General features: G+C 40.3%; 1 protein-coding gene across 6 annotated transcripts in view; it reads left to right on the top strand.

The window, feature by feature from the left end:
* Nucleotides 1–22,488, top strand: part of LOC139753737 (uncharacterized) — an 822,625-nt gene that overhangs the window by 789,048 nt on the left and 11,089 nt on the right. For 5 of the 6 annotated variants that reach the window (XM_071670529.1, XM_071670533.1, XM_071670532.1 and 2 more), the window contains one exon: nucleotides 20,590–20,688. The exons of the other annotated variant lie outside the window; for it this stretch is intronic. In XM_071670529.1, coding sequence (XP_071526630.1) covers nucleotides 20,590–20,688 — 99 coding nt within the window. The remainder of the gene's footprint in view (nucleotides 1–20,589; nucleotides 20,689–22,488) is intronic. 6 annotated transcript variants of the gene reach the window in all.

A 22,488-nucleotide genomic window follows, 5' to 3' on the forward strand; every position in this document is an offset into this window, starting at 1 on the left:
ATTTGGGCACTCACTTTTATCCCCATTCCCTTTGTACAATGGCACGATGCAAGCATTCCGCCAATCCTCAGACACCTCACCATGAGTCACACATACGTCATATAACCTTACCAACCAGTCAACAATACAGTCACCCCCTTTTTTAACAAATTCCACTGCAATACCATCCAAACCCGCTGCCTTGCCGGCTTTCATCTTCCGTAAAGCTTTTACTACCTCCTCTCTGTTTACCAAATCATTCTCCCTAACCCTCTCACTTTGCACACCACCTCGAGTAAAAAACTCTATATCTGCCACTCTATCATCAAACACATTCAACAAACATTCAAAATACTCACTCCATCTTCTTTTCACATCAACAATACTTGTTATCACCTCCCCATTAGCCCCTTCCCTTGTCTTACACACTTTATTTAATTCCTTCCAAAACATCGTTTTATTCTCCCTAAAATCTAATGATACTCTCTTACCCCAACTCACATGTGCCCTCTTTTTCACCGCTTTCACGTTTCTCTTGACCCCCTGCCTTTTTCTTTTATACATTTACATTATTTCCCTGCAAAAATCGCCCCAATGCCTTTCTCTTCCCTTTCTTTGATAATCTTCCTTCTTCATCCCACTACTCACTACCCTTTCTAATCTGTCCACCTCCCACACTTCTCATGCCACAAGCGTCTTTTGCGCAAGCCATCACTGCTTCCCTAAATATATCCCATTCCTCCCCCACTCCCCTTACGTCCTTTGTTCTTACCTTTTTCCATTCTGTACTCAGTCTTTCTTGGTACTTCCTCACACAAATCTCCTTCCCAAGCTCACTTACTCTCACCACTCTCTTCACCCCAACATTCTCTCTTCTGAAAACCTCTACAAATCTTCACTTTCACCTCCACAAGATAATGAGCTGACATCCCTCCAGTTGCACCTCTCACCACATTAGCAACCAAAAGTCTCTCTTTCGCGCGCCTATCAATTAACACGTAATCCAATATATATATATATATATATATATATATATATATATATATATATATATATATATATATATATATATATATATATATATATATATATATATATTATTTTTTTTTATTATACTTTGTCGCTGTCTCCCGCGTTTGCGAGGTAGCGCAAGGAAACAGACGAAAGAAATGGCCCCACCCCCCCCCCCCCATACACATGTATATACATACGTCCACACACGCAAACATACATACCTACACAGCTTTCCATGGTTTACCCCAAGCGCTTCACATGCCTTGATTCAATCCAATGACATCACGTCAACCCCGGTATACCACATCGCTCCAATTCACTCTATTCCTTGCCCTCCTTTCACCCTCCTGCATGTTCAGGCCCCGATCACACAAAATCTTTTTCACTCCATCTCTCCACCTCCAATTTGGTCTCCCTCTTCTCCTCGTTCCCTCCACCTCCGACACATATATCCTCTTGGTCAATCTTTCCTCACTCATTCTCTCCATGTGCCCAAACCACTACAAAACACCCTCTTCTGCTCTCTCAAACACGCTCTTTTTATTTCCACACATCTCTCTTACCCTTACGTTACTCACTCGATCAAACCACCTCACACCACACATTGTCCTCAAACATCTCATTTCCAGCACATCCATCCTCCTGCGCACAACTCTATCCATAGCCCACGCCTCGCAACCATACAACATTGTTGGAACCACTATTCCTTCAAACATACCCATTTTTGCTTTCCGAGATAATGTTCTCGACTTCCACACATTCTTCAAGGCTCCCAGAATTTTCGCCCCCTCCCCCACTCTATGATCCACTTCCGCTTCCATGGTTACATCCGCTGCCAGATCCACTCCCAGATATCTAAAACACTTTACTTCCTCCACTTTTTCTCCATTCAAACTCACCTCCCAATTGACTTGACCCTCAACCCTACTGTACCTAATAACCTTGCTCTTATTCACATTTACTCTTAACTTTCTTCTTCCACACACTTTACCAAACTCAGTCACCAGCATCTGCAGTTTCTCACATGAATCAGCCACCAGCGCTATATCATCAACGAACAACAACTGACTCACTTCCCAAGCTCTCTCATCCCCAACAGACTTCATACTTGCCCCTCTTTCGAAAACTCTTGCATTTACCTCCCTAACAGTCCCATCCATACACAAATTAAACAACCATGGAGACATCACACACCCCTGCCGCAAACCTATATTCACTGAGAACCAATCACTTTCCTCTCTTCCTACACGTACACATGCCTTACATCCGCGATAAAAACTTTTCACTGCTTCTAACAACTTTCCTCCCACACCATATATTCTTAATACCTTCCACAGAGCATCTCTATCAACTCTATCATATGCCTTCTCCAGATCCATAAATGCTACATACAAATCCATTTGCTTTTCTAAGTATTTCTCACATACATTCTTCAAAGCAAACACCTGATCCACACATCCTCTACCACTTCTGAAACCACACTGCTCTTCCCCAATCTGATGCTCTGTACATGCCTTCACCCTCTCAATCAACACCCTCCCATATAATTTACCAGGAATACTCAACAAACTTATACCTCTGTAATTTGAGCACTCACTCTTATCCCCTTTGCCTTTTTACAATGGCACTATGCACGCATTCCGCCAATCCTCAGGCACCTGACCATGAGTCATACATACATTAAATAACCTTACCAACCAGTCAACAATACAGTCACCCCCTTTTTTAATAAATTCCACTGCAATACCATCCAAACCTGCTGCCTTGCCGGCTTTCATCTTCCGCAAAGCTTTCACTACCTCTTCTCTGTTTACCAAATCATTTTCCCTAACCCTCTCACTTTGCACACCACCTCGACCAAAACACCCTATATCTGCCACTCTATCATCAAACACATTCAACAAACCTTCAAAATACTCACTCCATCTCCTTCTCACATCACCACTACTTGTTATCACCTCCCCATTTGCGCCCTTCACCGAAGTTCCCATTTGCTCCCTTGTCTTACGCACTTTATTTACCTCCTTCCAGAACATCTTTTTATTCTCCCTAAAATTTAATGATACTCTCTCACCCCAACTCTCATTTGCCCTTTTTTTCACCTCTTGCACCTTCCTCTTGACCTCCTGTCTCTTTCTTTTATACATCTCCCACTCAATTGCATTTTTTCCCTGCAAAAATCGTCCAAATGCCTCTCTCTTCTCTTTCACTAATACTCTTACTTCTTCATCCCACCACTCACTACCCTTTCTAATCAACCGATCTCCCACTCTTCTCATGCCACAAGCATCTTTTGCGCAATCCATCACTGATTCCCTAAATACATCCCATTCCTCCCCCACTCCCCTTACTTCCATTGTTCTCACCTTTTTCCATTCTGTACTCAGTCTCTCCTGGTATTTCCACACACAGGTCTCCTTCCCAAGCTCACTTACTCTCACCACCCTCTTCACCCCAACATTCACTCTTCTTTTCTGAAAACCCATACAAATCTTCACCTTAGCCTCCACAAGATAATGATCAGACATCCCTCCAGTTGCACCTCTCAGCACATTCACATCCAAATATATATATATATATATATATATATATATATATATATATATATATATATATATATATATATATATATATATATATATATATATAGGGGATTAAGAATACTTCCCACGTATTCCCTGCGTGTCGTGTATATATATATATATATATATATATATATATATATATATATATAAATTTATTTTTTTCTTGCTTTGTCGCTGTCTCCCGCGTTTGCGAGGTAGCGCAAGGAAACAGACGAAAGAAATGGCTCAACCCACCCCCATACACATGCCTTGATTCAATCCACTGACAGCACGTCAACCCGGTATACCACATCGCTCCAATTCACTCTATTCTTTGCCCTCCTTTCACCCTCCTGCATGTTCAGGCCCCGATCACACAAAATCTTTTTAACTCCATCTTTCCACCTCCGATTTGGTCTCCCTCCTCTCCTCGTTCCCTCCACCTCCGACACATATATCCTCTTGGTCAATCTTTCCTCACTCATTCTCTCCATGTGACCAAACCATTTCAAAACACTCTCTTCTGCTCTCTCAACCACGCTCTTTTCATTTCCACACATCTCCCTTACCCTTACGTTACTTACTCGATCAAACCACCTCACACCACACATTGTTCTCAAACATCTCATTTCCAGCACATCCATCCTCCTGCGCACAACTCTATCCATAGTCCACGCCTCGCAACCATACAACATTGTTGGAACCACTATTCCTTCAAACATACCCATTTTTGCTTTCCGAGATAATGTTCTCGACTTCCACACATTCTTCAAGGCTCCCAGAATTTTCACCCCCTCCCCCACCCTATGATCCACTTCCGCTTCCATGGTTCCATCCGCTGCCAGATCCACTCCCAGATATCTAAAACACTTCACTTCCTCCAGTTTTTCTCCATTCAGACTCACCTCCCAATTGAATTGACCCTCAACCATACTGTACCTAATAACCTTGCTCTTATTCACATTTACTCTTAACTTTCTTCTTTCACACACTTTACCAAACTCAGTCACTAGCATCTGCAGTTTCTCACATGAATCAGCCACCAGCGCTGTATCATCAGCGAACAACAACTGACTCACTTCCCAAGCTCTCTCATCCCCAATAGACTTCATACTTGCCCCTCTTGCCAAAACTCTTGCATTCACCTCCCTAACAACCCTATCCATAAACAAATTAAACAACCATGGAGACCCCTGCCGCAAACCTACATTCACTGAGAACCAATCACTTTCCTCTCTTCCTACACGTACACATGCCTTACATCCTCGATAAAAACTTTTCACTGCTTCTAACAACTTGCCTCCCACACCATATATTCTTAATACCTTCCACAGAGCATCTCTATCAACTCTATCATATGCCTTCTCCAGATCCATAAATGCTACATACAAATCCATTTGCAGGGAAAAAATGATATTGAGTGGGAGACGTATAAAAGAAAGAGACAGGAGGTCAAGAGAAAGGTGCAAGAGGTGAAAAAAAGGGCAAATGAGAGTTGGGGTGAGAGGGTATCATTAAATTTTAGGGAGAATAAAAAGATGTTCTGGAAAGAGGTAAATAAAGTGCGTAAGACAGGGAAAAAATGGGAACTTCAGTGAAGGGCGCAAATGGGGAGGTGATAACTAGTAGTGGTGATGTGAGAAGGAGATGGAGTGAGTATTTTGAAGGTTTGTTGAATGTGTTTCGTGATAGAGTGGCAGATATAGGGTGTTTTGGTCGAGGTGGTGTGCAAAGTGCGAGGGTTAGGGAAAATGAGTTGGTAAACAGAGAAGAGGTAGTAAAAGCTTTGCAGAAGATGAAAGCCGGCAAGGCAGCCGGTTTGGATGGTATTGCAGTGGAATTTATTAAAAATGGGGGTGACTGTATTGTTGACTGGTTGGTAAGGTTATTTAATGTATGTATGACTCATGGTGAGGTGCCTGAGGATTTGCGGAATGCGTGCATAGTGCCATTGTACAAAGGCAAAGGGGATAAGAGTGAGTACTCAAATTACAGAGGTATAAGTTTTTTGAGTATTCCTAGCAAATTATATGGGAGGGTATTGATTGAGAGGGTGAAGGCATGTACAGAGCATCAGATTGGGGAAGAGCAGTGTGGTTTCAGAAGTGGTAGAGGATGTGTGGATCAGGTGTTTGCGTTGAAGAATGTATTTGAGAAATACTTAGAATATATATATATATGTATATATATATATATATATATATATATATATATATATATATATATATATATATATATATATATATATATATATATATATATATATATATATATATATATATATATATATATATATTATCCCTGGGGATAGGGGAGAAAGAAGACTTCCCACGTATTCCCTGCGTGTCGTAGAAGGCGACTAAAAGGGAAGGGAGCGGGGGGCTGGAAATCCTCACCACACAATTTTTTTTTTTTTTTTTCTTCCCAAAAGAAGGAAGAGAGAAGGGGGCCAGGTGAGGATATTCCCTAAAAGGCCCAGTCCTCTGTTCTTAATGCTACCTCGCTAATGCGGGAAATGGCAAATAGTTTAAAAGAAAAAAAAGAAAAGATATATATATATATATATATATATATATATATATATATATATATATATATATATATATATATATATATATATATATATGTATATATATATATATGTATATATATATATATATATATATATATATATATATATATATATATATATATATATATATATATATATATATATATATATATATATATATATATATAATATATATATATATATATATATATATATATATATATATATATATATATATATATATATATATATATATATATATATATATATATATATATATATATATATATATATATATATATATACATATACATATATATATATATATATATATATATATATATATATATATATATATATATATATATATATATATATATATATATATATATTCTTTCTTTTCAACTATTTGCCATTTTCCCGCGTTGGCGAGGTAGCGTTAAGAACAGAGGACTGGGCCTTTTTTGGAATATCCTCACCTGGCCCCCTCTGTTCCTTCTTTTGGAAAATTAAAAAAAAAAAACGAGAGGGGAGGATTTCCAGCCCCCCGCTCCCTCCCCTTTTAGTCGCCTTCTACGACACGCAGGGAATACGTGGGAAGTATTCTTAATCCCCTATCCCCAGGGATAAAGATATATATATATATATATATATATAGGTATTAAGAATATATGGTGTGGGAGGTAAGTTGTTAGAAGCAGTGAAAAGTTTTTATCGAGGATGTAAGGCATGTGTACGTGTAGGAAGAGAGGAAAGTGATTGGTTCTCAGTGAATGTAGGTTTGCGGCAGGGGTGTGTGATGTCTCCATGGTTGTTTAATTTGTTTATGGATGGGGTTGTTAGGGAGGTAAATGCAAGAGTTTTGGAAAGAGGGGCAAGTATGAAGTCTGTTGGGGATGAGAGAGCTTGGGAAGTGAGTCAGTTGTTGTTCGCTGATGATACAGCGCTGGTGGCTGATTCATGTGAGAAACTGCAGATGCTAGTGACTGAGTTTGGTAAAGTGTGTGGAAGAAGAAAGTTAAGAGTAAATGTGAATAAGAGCAAGGTTATTAGGTACAGTTGGGTTGAGGGTCAAGTCAATTGGGAGGTGAGTTTGAATGGAGAAAAACTGGAGGAAGTGAAGTGTTTTAGATATCTGGGAGTGGATCTGTCAGCGGATGGAACCATGGAAGCGGAAGTGGATCATAGGGTGGGGGAGGGGGCGAAAATTTTGGGAGCCTTGAAAAATGTGTGGAAGTCGAGAACATTATCTCGGAAAGCAAAAATGGGTATGTTTGAAGGAATAGTGGTTCCAATAATGTTGTATGGTTGCGAGGCGTGGGCTATGGATAGAGTTGTGCGCAGGAGGATGGATGTGCTGGAAATGAGATGTTTGAGGACAATGTGTGGTGTGAGGTGGTTTGATCGAGTAAGTAACGTAAGGGTAAGAGAGATGTGTGGAAATAAAAAGAGCGTGGTTGAGAGAGCAGAAGAGGGTGTTTTGAAATGGTTTGGGCACATGGAGAGAATGAGTGAGGAAAGATTGACCAAGAGGATATATGTGTCGGAGGTGGAGGGAACGAGGAGAAGAGGGAGACCAAATTGAAGGTGGAAAGATGGAGTGAAAAAGATTTTGTGTGATCGGGGCCTGAACATGCAGGAGGGTGAAAGGAGGGCAAGGAATAGAGTGAATTGGAGCGATGTGGTATACCGGGGTTGACGTGCTGTCAGTGGAGTGAATCAAGGCATGTGAAGCGTCTGGGGTAAACCATGGAAAGCTGTGTAGGTATGTATTTTTGCGTGTGTGGACGTGTGTATGTACATGTGTATGGGGGGGGGGGGGGTTGGGCCATTTCTTTCGTCTGTTTCCTTGCGCTACCTCGCAAATGCGGGAGACAGCGACAAAGTATAAAAAAAAAAAAAAAAATATATATATCCCATGGATATATATATATATATATATATATATATATATATATATATATATATATATATATATATATATATATATATATATATATATATATATATATATATATATATATATGTATATATATATATGTATATATATATATATATATATATATATATATATATATATATATATATATATATATATATATGTATATATATATATACGTATATGTGCGTATGTATGTGTGTGTGTGTATATGTGTGTGTGTATATGTGCGTATGTATGTGTGTGTGTGTGTGTATATATACATATATATATTATCCCTGGGGATAGGGGTGAGAGAATACTTCCCACGCATTCCTCGCGTGTCGTAGAAAGCGACTAGAGGGGACGGGAGCGAGGGGCCAGAAATCCTCCCCTCCTTATATTTTCTTAACTTTCTAAAATGGGAAACAGAAGAAGGAGTCACGCGGGGAGTGCTCATCCTCCTCGAAGGCTGAGATTGGGGTGCCTAAATGTGTGTGGATGTAACCAAGATGTGAAAAAAGGAGAGATAGGTAGTATGTTTGAGGAAAGGAACCTGGATGTTTTGGCTCTGAGTGAAACGAAGCTCAAGGGTAAAGGGGAAGAGTGGTTTGGAAATGTCTTGGGAGTAAAGTCAGGGGTTAGTGAGAAGACAAGAGCAAGGGAAGGAGTAGCAATACTCCTGAAACAGGAGTTGTGGGAGTATGTGATAGAATGTAAGAAAGTAAATTCTCGATTAATATGGGTAAAACTGAAAGTTGATGGAGAGAGATGGGTGATTATTGGTGCATATGCACCTGGGCATGAGAAGAAAGATCATGAGAGGCAAGTGTTTTGGGAGCAGCTGAATGAGTGTGTTAGTGGTTTTGATGCACGAGACCGGGTTATAGTGATGGGTGATTTGAATGCAAAGGTGAGTAATGTGGCAGTTGAGGGAATAATTGGTATACATGGGGTGTTCAGTATTGTAAATGGAAATGGTGAAGAGCTTGTAGATTTATGTGCTGAAAAAGGACTGATGATTGGGAATACCTGGTTTAAAAAGCGAGATATACATAAGTATACTTATGTAAGTAGGAGAGATGGCCAGAGAGCGTTATTGGATTACGTGTTAATTGACAGGCGCGCGAAAGAGAGACTTTTGGATGTTAATGTGCTGAGACGTGCAACTGGAGGGATGTCTGATCATTATCTTGTGGAGGCTAAGGTGAAGATTTGTATGGGTTTTCAGAAAAGAAGAGTTAATGTTGGGGTGAAGAGGGTGGTGAGAGTAAGTGAGCTTGGGAAGGAGACTTGTGTGAGGAAGTACCAGGAGAGACTGGGTACAGAATGGAAAAAGGTGAGAACAATGGAAGTAAGGGGAGTGGGGGAGGAATGGGATGTATTTAGGGAATCAGTGATGGATTGCGCAAAAGATGCTTGTGGCATGAGAAGAGTGGGAGGTGGGTTGATTAGAAAGTGAGTGGTGGGATGAAGAAGTAAGAGTATTAGTGAAAGAGAAGAGAGAGGCATTTGGACGATTTTTGCAGGGAAAAAATGCAATTGAGTGGGAGATGTATAAAAGAAAGAGACAGGAGGTCAAGAGAAAGGTGCAAGAGGTGAAAAAAAGGGCAAATGAGAGTTGGGGTGAGAGAGTATCATTAAATTTTAGGGAGAATAAAAAGATGTTCTGGAAGGAGGTAAATAAAGTGCGTAAGACAAGGGAGCAAATGGGAACTTCAGTGAAGGGCGCAAATGGGGAGGTGATAACAAGTAGTGGTGATGTGAGAAGGAGATGGAGTGAGTATTTTGAAGGTTTGTTGAATGTGTTTGATGATAGAGTGGCAGATATAGGGTGTTTTGGTCGAGGTGGTGTGCAAAGTGAGAGGGTTAGGGAAAATGATTTGGTAAACAGAGAAGAGGTAGTAAAAGCTTTGCGGAAGATGAAAGCCGGCAAGGCAGCAGGTTTGGATGGTATTGCAGTGGAATTTATTAAAAAAGGGGGTGACTGTATTGTTGACTGGTTGGTAAGGTTATTTAATGTATGTATGACTCATGGTGAGGTGCCTGAGGATTGGCGGAATGCGTGCTTAGTGCCATTGTACAAAGGCAAAGGGGATAAGAGTGAGTGCTCAAATTACAGAGGTATAAGTTTGTTGAGTATTCCTGGTAAATTATATGGGAGGATATTGATTGAGAGGGTGAAGGCATGTACAGAGCATCAGATTGGGGAAGAGCAGTGTGGTTTCAGAAGTGGTAGATGATGTGTGGATCAGGTGTTTGCTTTGAAGAATGTATGTGAGAAATACTTAGAAAAGCAAATGGATTTGTATGTAGCATTTATGGATCTGGAGAAGGCATATGATAGAGTTGATAGAGATGCTCTGTGGAAGGTATTAAGAATATATGGTGTGGGAGGCAAGTTGTTAGAAGCAGTGAAAAGTTTTTATCGAGGATGTAAAGCATGTGTACGTGTAGGAAGAGAGGAAAGTGATTGGTTCTCAGTGAATGTAGGTTTGCGGCAGGGGTGTGTGATGTCTCCATGGTTGTTTAATTTGTTTATGGATGGGGTTGTTAGGGAGGTGAATGCAAGAGTTTTGAAAAGAGGGGCAAGTATGAAGTCTGTTGGGGATGAGAGAGCTTGGGAAGTGAGTCAGTTGTTGTTCGCTGATGATACAGCGCTGGTGGCTGATTCATGTGAGAAACTGCAGAAGCTGGTGACTGAGTTTGGTAAAGTGTGTGAAAGAAGAAAGTTAAGAGTAAATGTGAATAAGAGCAAGGTTATTAGGTACAGTAGGGTTGAGGGTCAAGTCAATTGGGAGGTGAGTTTGAATGGAGAAAAACTGGAGGAAGTGAAGTGTTTTAGATATCTGGGAGTGGATCTGGCAGCGGATGGAACCATGGAAGCGGAAGTGGATCATAGGGTGGGGGAGGGGGCGAAAATTCTGGGAGCCTTGAAGAATGTGTGGAAGTCGAGAACATTATCTCGGAAAACAAAAATGGGTATGTTTGAAGGAATTGTGGTTCCAACAATGTTGTATGGTTGCGAGGCGTGGGCTATGGATAGAGATGTGCGCAGGAGGATGGATGTGCTGGAAATGAGATGTTTGAGGACATGTGTGGTGTGAGGTGGTTTGATCGAGTAAGTAACGTAAGGGTAAGAGAGATGTGTGGAAATAACAAGAGCGTGGTTGAGAGAGCAGAAGAGGGTGTTTTGAAATGGTTCGGGCACATGGAGAGAATGAGTGAGGAAAGATTGACCAAGAGAATATATGTGTCGGAGGTGGAGGGAACGAGGAGAAGAGGGAGACCAAATTGGAGGTGGAAAGATGGAGTGAAAAAGATTTTGTGTGATCGGGGCCTGAACATGCAGGAGGGTGAAAGGAGGGCAAGGAATAGAGTGAATTGGAGCGATGTGGTATACCGGGGTTGACGTGCTGTCAGTGGATTGAATCAAGGCATGTGAAGCGTCTGGGGTAAACCATGGAAAGCTGTGTAGGTATGTATATTTGCGTGTGTGGACGTATGTATATACATGTGTATGGGGGCGGGTTGGGCCATTTCTTTCGTCTGTTTCCTTGCGCTACCTCGCAAACGCGGGAGACAGCGACAAAGCAAAGAAAAAAAAAAAAAAAAAAAAAAAATATATATATATATATATATATATATATATATATATATATATATATATATATATATATATATATATACATATAGTGTTATATATAACCAATATATATGTTGGTTCACTGAGAACCAATCACTTTCCTCTCTTCCTACACGTACACATGCCTTACATCCTCGATAAAAACTTTTCACTGCTTCTAGCAACTTGCCTCCCACACCATATATTCTTGATACCTTTCACAGAGCATCGCTATCAAGTCTATCATATGCCTTTTCCAGATCCATAAATGCTACATACAAATTCATTTGTTATTCTAAGTATTGCTCACATACTTTCTTCAAAGCAAACACCTAATTCGCACATCCTCTACCACTTCTGAAACCACACAGCTCTTCCCCAATCTGATGCTCTGTACATGCCTTCACCTACTAAATCAATACCCTCCCATACAATTTCCCAGGAATACTCAACAAACTTATACCTCTGAAATTGGAACACTCAACTTTATCCCCTTTTCCTTTGTACAATGGCACTATGCATGCATTCCGCCAATCCTCTGACACTTCACCATGAGTCATAAATACATTAAATATCCTTACCAACCATTAGCCCCCTTCACCGATATTCCCATTTGTTCTCTTCTCTTAGGCACTTTATTTACCTCCTTTCAAAACATCTTTTTATTCTCCCTAAAATTTCATGATATTCTCTCACCCCAACTCTTATTCGCCCTCTTTTTCACCTCTTGCACTTTTCTCTTAACCTCCTTCCTCTTTCTTTTATACATCTCCCACTCATTTGCACTATTTCCCGGCAAAAATCGTCCAAATGCCTCTCTCTTCTCTTACACTAATAATCTTACTTCTTCATCCCACCACTCACTACCCTTTCTAATCTTCCCACCTCACACCGTTCTCATGCCACAAGCTTCTTCTGCGCAAGCCATCACTGCTCCTCTAAATACATCCCATTCTTCCCCCACTCCCTTTACGTCCTTATTCCATTCTGCACTCAGTCTCTCCTGGTACTTCCTAACACAAGTCTCCTTCCCAAGCTCACTTATTCTCACCACTCTCTTCATCCCAACATTCTCTCTTCTTTCGGAAAACCTCTACAAATCTTCACCTTCGCCTCCACAAGATAATGATCAGACATCCCTCCAGTTGCACCTCTCAGCACGTTAACAACCAAAAGTCTCTCTTTCGAGCGCATATCAATTAACACGTAATACAATAACGCTCTCTGGCCATCTCTCCCACTTACGTACGTATTCTTATGTATATCTCTCGTTTTAAACCAGGTATTCCCAATAACCAGTCATTTTTCAGCACACAAATCTACAACATCTTCACCATTTCCATTTACAACCTCGAACACCCCTTATACACCAATTATTCCTTCACCTGCCACATTATTCACCTTTGCATTCAAATCACCCATCACTATAACCCGGTCTCGTGCATCAAAACTACTAACACACTCAGTCAGCTGTTCCCAAAACACTTGCCTCTCATGATCCTTCTTCTCATGCCCAGATGCATATGCACCAATAATCACCCATCTCTCTCCATCAACTTTCAGTTTTACCCATATCAATCTAGAGTTTACATTCTTACGCTCTATCACATGCTCCCTTAATTCCTGTTTAAGGAGTAGTGCTACTCCTTCCCTTGCTCTTGTCCTTTCACTAACCCCTGGCTTTACTCCCAAAACATTCCCAAACACCTCCTCCCCTTTACCCTTGAGCTTCGTTTCACTCAGCAAAACATCCAGGTTCCTTTCCTCAAACATCCTACGTATCTCTCCTTTTTTCTCATCTTGGTTACATCCACACAAATTTAGACATCCCAGTCTGAGCCTTCAGGTAGGATGAGCACTCCCCGCGTGACTCCTTCTTCTGTTTCCCATTTTAGAAAGTTAAAATATAAGGAGGGGAGGGTTTCTAGCCCCCCGCTACCGTCCCCTTTAGTCGCCTTCTAAGACATGTGGGGAATGCAAGGGAAGTATTCTTTCTTCCCCATCTCCAGGGATATATATATATATTATTGTCATTATTATTATCATTATCATCATTATTATTATTATTATTATTATTATTATTATTATTATTATTATTATTATTATTATTATTTATTATCATTATTATTATCATTATTATTATTATTATTATCATTATTATTATTATTATTATTATTATTATTATTATTATTATTATTATTATTATTATCATTATTATTATTATTAACATCATTATTATTATTGTTATTATTATTATGCTTTGTCTCTGTCTCCCGAGTTAGCGAGGTAGCGCAAGGAAACTGACGAAAGAATGGCCCAACCCACCCAAGTACAAATGTATATACATGCATGTCTACACACGCACATATACAGACCAATACATTTCAACGTATACATATACATACATGCACAAACATATACATATATACATATGCACATAATTCATACTTGCTGCCTTTATTCATTCTCGTCGCCACCCCTCCACACATGAAAATACAACCCCCTCCCCCCGCATGCGCGCGAGGTAGCGCTAACAAAAGACAACAAAGGACACATTCGTTCACACTCAGTCTCTAGCTGTCATGTATAATGCACCGCAACCACAGCTCCCTTTCCACATCCAGGCCCCACAAAACTTTCCATTGTTTACCCCAGACGCTTCACATGCCCTGGTTCAATCCATTGACAGCACAACGACCCCGGTATACCACATCGTTCCAATTCACTCTATTCCTTGCACGCCTTTCACCCTCCTGCATGTTCAGGCCATCTTTCCATCTCCAATTTGGTCTCCCACTTCTCCTCGTTCCCTCCACCTCTGACACATATATCCTCTTGGTCAATCTTTCCTCACTCATTCTCTCCATGTGACCAAACCATTTCAAAACACCCTCTTCTGCTCTCTCAACCACACTCTTTTTATTACCACACATCTCTCTTACCCTTTCATTATTTAATCGATCAAACCACCTCACACCTCATATTGTCCTCAAACATCTCATTTCTAACACATCCACCCTCCTCCGCACAACTCTATCCATGGCCAACGCCTCCCAACCATATAACATTGTTGGCACCACTATTCTTTCAAACATACTCATTTTTGCTTTCCGAGATAATGTTCTCGCCTTCCACACATTTTTCACCGCTCCCAGAACTTTCGCCCCTTCCCCCACCCTGTAACTCACTTCCGCTTCCATGGTTAAATCCGCTGCCATATCCACTCCCAGATATCTAAAATACTTCACTTCCTCCAGTTTTTCTCCATTCAAACCTACCTCCCAGTTGACTTGTCCCTCAACCCTACTGTACATAATAACCTTGCTCTTACTCACATTTACTCTCAGCATACTTCTTTCACACACTTTACCAAACTCAGTCACCAGCTTCTGCAGTTTCTCACCCGAATCAGCCACCAGCGCTCTTTCATCAGTGAACAACAACTGACTCACTTTCCAAGCTCTCTCATCCACAACAGACTGCATACTTGCCCCTCTTTCCAAAACTCTTGCATTCACTTCCCAAACAACTCCATCCATAAACAAGTCAAACAACTGTGGAGACATCACTCACCCCTGCCGCAAACCTACATTCACTGAGAACAAATCACTTTCCTTTTTCCTACTCGTACACATGCCTTACATCCTCGATAAAAACTTTTCACTGCTTCTAAAAACTTACCTCCCACACCATATATTAACACCATATATTCTTAATACCTTTCACAGAGCATCTCTATGAAATCTATCTTCTCCAGATCCATAAATGCTACATACAGATCCATTTGCTTTTCCAAGTATTTCTCACATACATTCTTCAAAGCAAACACCTGATCCACACATCCTCTACCACTTCTGAAACCACACTGCTCTTCCCCAATCTGATGCTCTGTACATGCTTTCACCCTCTCAATCAATACCCTCCCATATGTTTATACCTCTGTAATCTGAGAACTCACGTTTATCCCCTTTGCCTTTGTACAATGACATTATGCATGCACTCCACCAATCCTCAGGCACCTCAACATGAGTCATACATACATTAAATATCCTTATCAACCAGCTAACAACACAGTCACCCACTTTTATAATAAATTGCACTGCAATACCATCCAAACCCACTGCCTTGTCGGCTTTCATCTTCTGCAAAGCTTTCACTACCTCTTCTCTGTTTACCAAATCATTCTCCCTGACCCTCTCACTTCGCACACCACCTCGACCAAAACACCCTATATCTGCCACTCTATCATCTAATACATTCAACAAACCTTCAGAATACTCACTCCATCTCCTCACATCACCACTACTTGTTATCACCTCTCTATTAGCCCCCTTCACCGATGTTCCCATTTGTTCTCTTGTCTTACGCACTTTATTTACCTCCTTCCAAAACATCTTTTTATTCTCCTAAAATTGAATGATACTCTCTCACCCCAACTCTCATTTGCCCTCTTTTTCACCTTTTGCACCTTTCTCTTGACCTACTGCCTCTTTCTTTTATACATCTCCCAGTCATTTGCACTGTTTCCCTGCAAAAACTCGTCCAAATGTCTCCTTCTTCTCTTTCATTAATAATCTTACTTCTTCATCCCACCACTCACTACCCTTTCTAATCTGCCCATCTCCCACGCTTCTCAACCCTCCCGTTACCTCCCTTGCTCGCACCTTTTTCTATTTTGCACTCAGTCTCTCTTGGCACTTCCTCACACAAGTCTCCTCTCAGCACATTAACAGCCAAAAGTCTCTCTTTCACGCGCCTATCAATCAAAACGTAATACAATAACGCTCTAGCCATCTCTCCTGCTTACACACGTATACCTATGTATATCTCTCTTTTAAATCAGGTATTCCTAATCACCAGTCCTTTTCATCACATAAATCTACAAGCTCTTCACCATTTCCATTTACAACCCTGAACATCCCATGTACACCAATTATACCCTCAACTGCCACATTACTCGCCTTTGCATTCAAATCATCCATCACTATAACCGGGTCTTGTGCATCAAAACTACTAACACACTCACTCAGCTGTTTCTAAAACACTTGCCTCTCATGATCTTTCTTCTCATGCCCAAGTGCGTATGCACCAATAATGACCCATATCTCCCCATCCACTTTCAGTTTTACCCATATTAATCTAGAGTTTACTTTCTTACACTCTATCACACATTCCCACCACCCCTGTTTCAGTAGTGCTACTCCTTCCCTTGCTCTTGTCCATTCACCAACCCCTGACTTTACTCCTAAAACATTCCCAAACCAATCTTTCCCTTTACCCTTGAGCTTCGTTTCACTCAGAACCAAAACATCCAGGTTCCTTTCCTCAAACATACTACCTATCTCTCCTTTTTTCTCATCTTGGTTACATCCACACACATTTAGACATCCCAATCTGAGTCTTCGAAGAGGATGAGCACTCCCCGCGTGACTCCTTCTGTTTCCCCTTTTAGAAAGTTAAGATACAAGGAGGGGAGAGTTTCTAGCCCCCGTTCTCGTCCCCTTTAGTCGTCTTCTACCACACGTGAGGAATGCTTGGGAAGTATTCTTTCTCCCTTATCCCCAGGAATATATATATATATATATATATATATATATATATATATATATATATATATATATATATATATATATATATATATATATATATATATATATATATATATATATATATATATATATATTTTTTTTTTTTTTTTTTTTTTTTTTTTTTTTATACTTTGTCGCTGTCTCCCGCGTTTGCGAGGTAGCGCAAGGAAACAGACGAAAGAAATGGCCCAACCCCCCCCCCCCATACACATGTACATACACACGTCCAGACACGCAAATATACATACCTACACAGCTTTCCATGGTTTACCCCAGACGCTTCACATGCCTTGCTTCAATCCACTGACAGCACGTCAACCCCTGTATACCACATGACTCCAATTCACTCTATTTCTTGCCCTCCTTTCACCCTCCTGCATGTTCAGGCCCCGATCACACAAAATCTTTTTCACTCCATCTTTCCACCTCCAATTTGGTCTCCCTCTTCTCCTCGTTCCCTCCACCTCCGACACATATATCCTCTTGGTCAATCTCTCCTCACTCATTCTCTCCATGTGCCCAAACCATTTCAAAACACCCTCTTCTGCTCTCTCGACCACGCTCTTTTTATTTCCACACATCTCTCTTACCCTTACGTTACTTACTCGATCAAACCACCTCACACCACACATTGTCCTCAAACATCTCATTTCCAGCACATCCATCCTCCTGCGCACATCTCTATCCATAGCCCACGCCTCGCAACCATACAGCATTGTTGGAACCACTATTCCCTCAAACATACCCATTTTTGATTTCCGAGATAATGTTCTCGACTTCCACACATTTTTCAAGGCTCCCAAAATTTTCGCCCCCTCCCCCACCCTATGATCCACTTCCGCTTCCATGGTTCCATCCGCTGACAGATCCACTCCCAGATATCTAAAACACTTCACTTCCTCCAGTTTTTCTCCATTCAAACTCACCTCCCAATTGACTTGACCCTCACCCCTACTGTACCTAATAACCTTGCTCTTATTCACATTTACTCTCAACTTTCTTCTTCCACACACTTTACCAAACTCAGTCACCAGCTTCTGCAGTTTCTCACATGAATCAGCCACCAGCGCTGTATCATCAGCGAACAACAATTGACTCACTTCCCAAGCTCTCTCATCCCCAACAGACTTCATACTTGCCCCTCTTTCCAGGACTCTTGCATTTACCTCCTTTACAACCCCATCCATAAACAAATTAAACAACCATGGAGACATCACACACCCCTGCCGCAAACCTACATTCACTGAGAACCAATCACTTTCCTCTCTTCCTACACGTACACATGCCTTACATCCTCGATAAAAACTTTTCACTGCTTCTAACAACTTGCCTCCCACACCATATATTCTTAATACCTTCCACATATATATATATATATATATATATATATATATATATATATATATATATATATATATATATATATATATATATATATATATATATATATATATATATATATATATATATATATATATATATATATATATATATATATATATATATATATATATATATATATATATATATATATATATCCATAGCCCACGCCTCGCAACCTTACAACATTGTTGGAACCACTATTCCTTCAAACATACCCATTTTTGCTTTCCGAGATAATGTTCTCGACTTTGAAACATTCTTCAAGGCTCCCAGAATTTTCGCCCCCTCCCCCACCCTATGATTCACTTCCGCTTCCATGGTTCCATCCGCTGCCAGATCCACTCCCAGATATCTAAAACACTTCACTTCCTACAGTTTCTCTCCATTCAAACTTATCTCCCAATTGACTTAACCCTCAACCCTACTCTACCTAATAATCTTGCTCTTATTCACATTTACTTTCAACTTTCTTCTTTCACACACTTTACCAAACTCAGTCACCAGCTTCTGCAGTTTCTCACAAGAATCAGCCACCAGCGCTGTATCATCAGCGAACAACAACTGACTCACTTCCCAAGCTCTCTCATCCACAACAGACTGCATACTTGCCCCTCTTTCCAAAACTGTTTCATTCACCTCCCTAACAACCCCATCCATAAACAAATTAAACAACCATGGAGACATCACACACCCCTGCCGCAAACCTACATTCACTGAGAACCAATCACTTTCCTCTCTTCCTACACGTACACATGCCTTACATCCTCGATATAAACTTTTCACTGCTTCTAACAACTTGCCTCCCACACCATATATTCTTAATACCTTCCACAGAGCATCTCTATCAACTCTATCATATGCCTTCTCCAGATCCATCAATGCTTCATACAAATCCATTTGCTTTTCTAAGTATTTCTCACATACATTCTTCAAAGCAAACACCTGATCCACACATCCTCTACCACTTCTGAAACCATACTGCTCTTCCCCAATCTGATGCTTTGTACATGACTTCACCCTCTCAATCAATACCCTCTCATATAATTTCCCAGGAATACTCAGCAAACTTATACCTCTGTAATTTTAGCACTCTTATCCCCTTTGCCTTTGTACAATGGCACTATGCAAGCATTCCGCCAATCCTCAGGCACCTCACCATGAATCATATTAATTAATAGGTTTTCTGTATATGCTAAACTTAAGTTTCTCATTTTCCACTGAGATCTTTCTGATGAACAAATGAGTTTTCCTCTATCTGGGTGAAACTCCAGCTTCTTTATCAGCCTTGTACACGATAGAGCGCCAGCTTCCATGTGGCAGTCCAATGACACTCAGTGGGTAGCTGTAAGCCACATGATGGACACATACTGATCGTCAAGACGCACACTGTAGGATAACATCAATTGCTATCAGTCGTAGGGAACTGGGATATCTTGTCAAGCTACATTTACATGTTTAGATTTTTGTTCTTATATAAAACAATTGTAACAATTATACAGTCAGTTTAAGTTGTCAGTCTGCCTGAAATTGCTTGTCTTTTCAGCAAGTGTTTGGTAAGTAGTATAATTAGTGAACATAATTCATGAGTACCTTTATATATCTTACAATCTATTGTGGTTGTCTTGCTGTCTATCATTTATACACTATTTTCTTTTCCATTGTTAATTGTTTTATGTCACATTTGTTAAACTAATTCATATAACTTTGTTAAACTGTATGATATTCATAGCCTAAAAGGATAACTTCCATTAATGGGAGTTGTTTGAATTAGTTGTATTATTTATCAGTAAAGTGTAAGAGACAACTTTCTTCATGTTGCTATGATATGTGATCCTTAATATGTTGTCTTTAATACATTATTATCACGTCATTGCTTATCAGGATGATTTCTCTCATCTTATCTTTATAATTATTTTCTCTTAATCTGACTGTTGTTATCTGCTGAACTCTGCCCTTATTTCTTCCAGTCTACGTAGAACTTGAAGCCCAATTCCCTGAACAGCAGTTTGATTTCCCTCGTATCCCCTTATCTTCTCCTTCCTCCCAGCGAGCACGTCGCAACGCAGGTAAAAGTTCAGTTGTTAGAGGCACGTTGGACCAACATAAGACACGCACGCTGACTTGGGTTCATTACCTGGGAATCTATAGTCATACACAACTGCAAGTCACAAATATCATAATGTTAGCACTTGTCAAAATCATCAATTCCAGACTGAAGGAGACGGTTACTATCGTGTTATATTACACCTACAAATTCACTCATGACAGATGAACTATATGCCGTAGTCACGTTGAAATTAAGACGAGACGAATCATGTATCACCTGGCCTCCGAAATGTTCCTTTATACTAGTACCTTAAACGACACAAAATATTCAAATCTTGGTGCCGGAGCAATATTTGATGCCTCTCATTCAAATACTCAGTTATATTTCAACTTCGTATATCAGCATGGAAAAATGGGACAGAATATTCCAAGAACATTTCTTTGTTTCATTTCTAAATTCGTTAATCAAGTGATTCACTTACTTCATTTTCATTTGTACTTACTGAATTGAACATTGTTTGTTTAAAGTGAAATTTATCACGAAAACTTCAGAGATACTCACACTTTAACTTGACGAAAGTTAATACACAATATCATATGTGATAATATACGTCATACATTTTACATAAAACATCATCATGCATGAGCGTTTCCTGAATATTTACATACATACCTAATTTTGATGAAATACGTGTCTGCCATAACTGAAGTATATAAGCTTTCGTTGATGTAATGCTGGCCACTGTTACTGATCATCACTGACCACTGTTATTGGTCATAACTGACCACTGTTCTTGGTCATAATTGACCAATGTGCTGGTCATCACTGACCACTGTTCTTGATCATCACTGGCCCCTGTTCTTAGTCATAACTGACCATTGTTCTTGGTCATAACTGACCATTGCTGCTGGTCATCACTGACCACTGTTACTGATCATTACTGACCACTGTTGCTGGTCATCACTGACCACTGATGCTGGATATCAATCACCACTTTTGTTGGTCATCAATGAACACTGATGCTGGTCATCAATGGCCACTGTTGCTGGTCATTTCTGTCCACTATCATCGCTGATCAATAGTGTTGTTCATCAGTGACCCTTGTTACTGTCCATCAAAGACCAGTATTGCTAGCTATTACTGACCACTGCTGCTGGTCATCACTGGCCACTGTTGCTAGTCATCACTGACCACTGTGCTGGTCATCACTGGCCACTGTTGCTAGTCATCACTGACCACCGTTACTGATCATTACTGACCACTGTTACTGGCCATTGTTGCTAGTCATCACTGACCACTGTTGCTAGTCATCACTGACCGCTGTTGCTGGTCATCACTGACCACTGTTGCTAGTCATCACTGACCGCTGTTGCTGGTCATCACTGGCCACTGTTGCTAATCATCACTGACCACTGTTGCTAGTTATCACTGACCGCTGCTGCTAGTCATCACTGACCACTGTTACTGATCATTACTGACCACTGTTACTTATTATTAATGACCACTGCTGCTGGTCATCACTGACCACTGTTACTGATCATTACTGACCACTGTTACTTATTATTAATGACCACTGTTGCTGGTCATCACTGACCACTGTTACTGATCATTACTGACCACTGTTGCTGGTCATCACTGACCACTGTTCATCGTCATAACTGACCATTGCTGCTGGTCATCACTGACCACTGTTACTGATCATTACTGACCACTGTTGCTGGTCATCACTGACCACTGTTCTTGGTCATAACTGACCATTGCTGCTGGTCATCACTGACCACTGTTACTGGTCATCACTGACCACTGTTACTGGTTATCA

Source organism: Panulirus ornatus, chromosome 15 (assembly GCF_036320965.1).
Source record: "Panulirus ornatus isolate Po-2019 chromosome 15, ASM3632096v1, whole genome shotgun sequence".
In the NCBI taxonomy this organism is placed as follows: domain Eukaryota; kingdom Metazoa; phylum Arthropoda; class Malacostraca; order Decapoda; family Palinuridae; genus Panulirus; species Panulirus ornatus.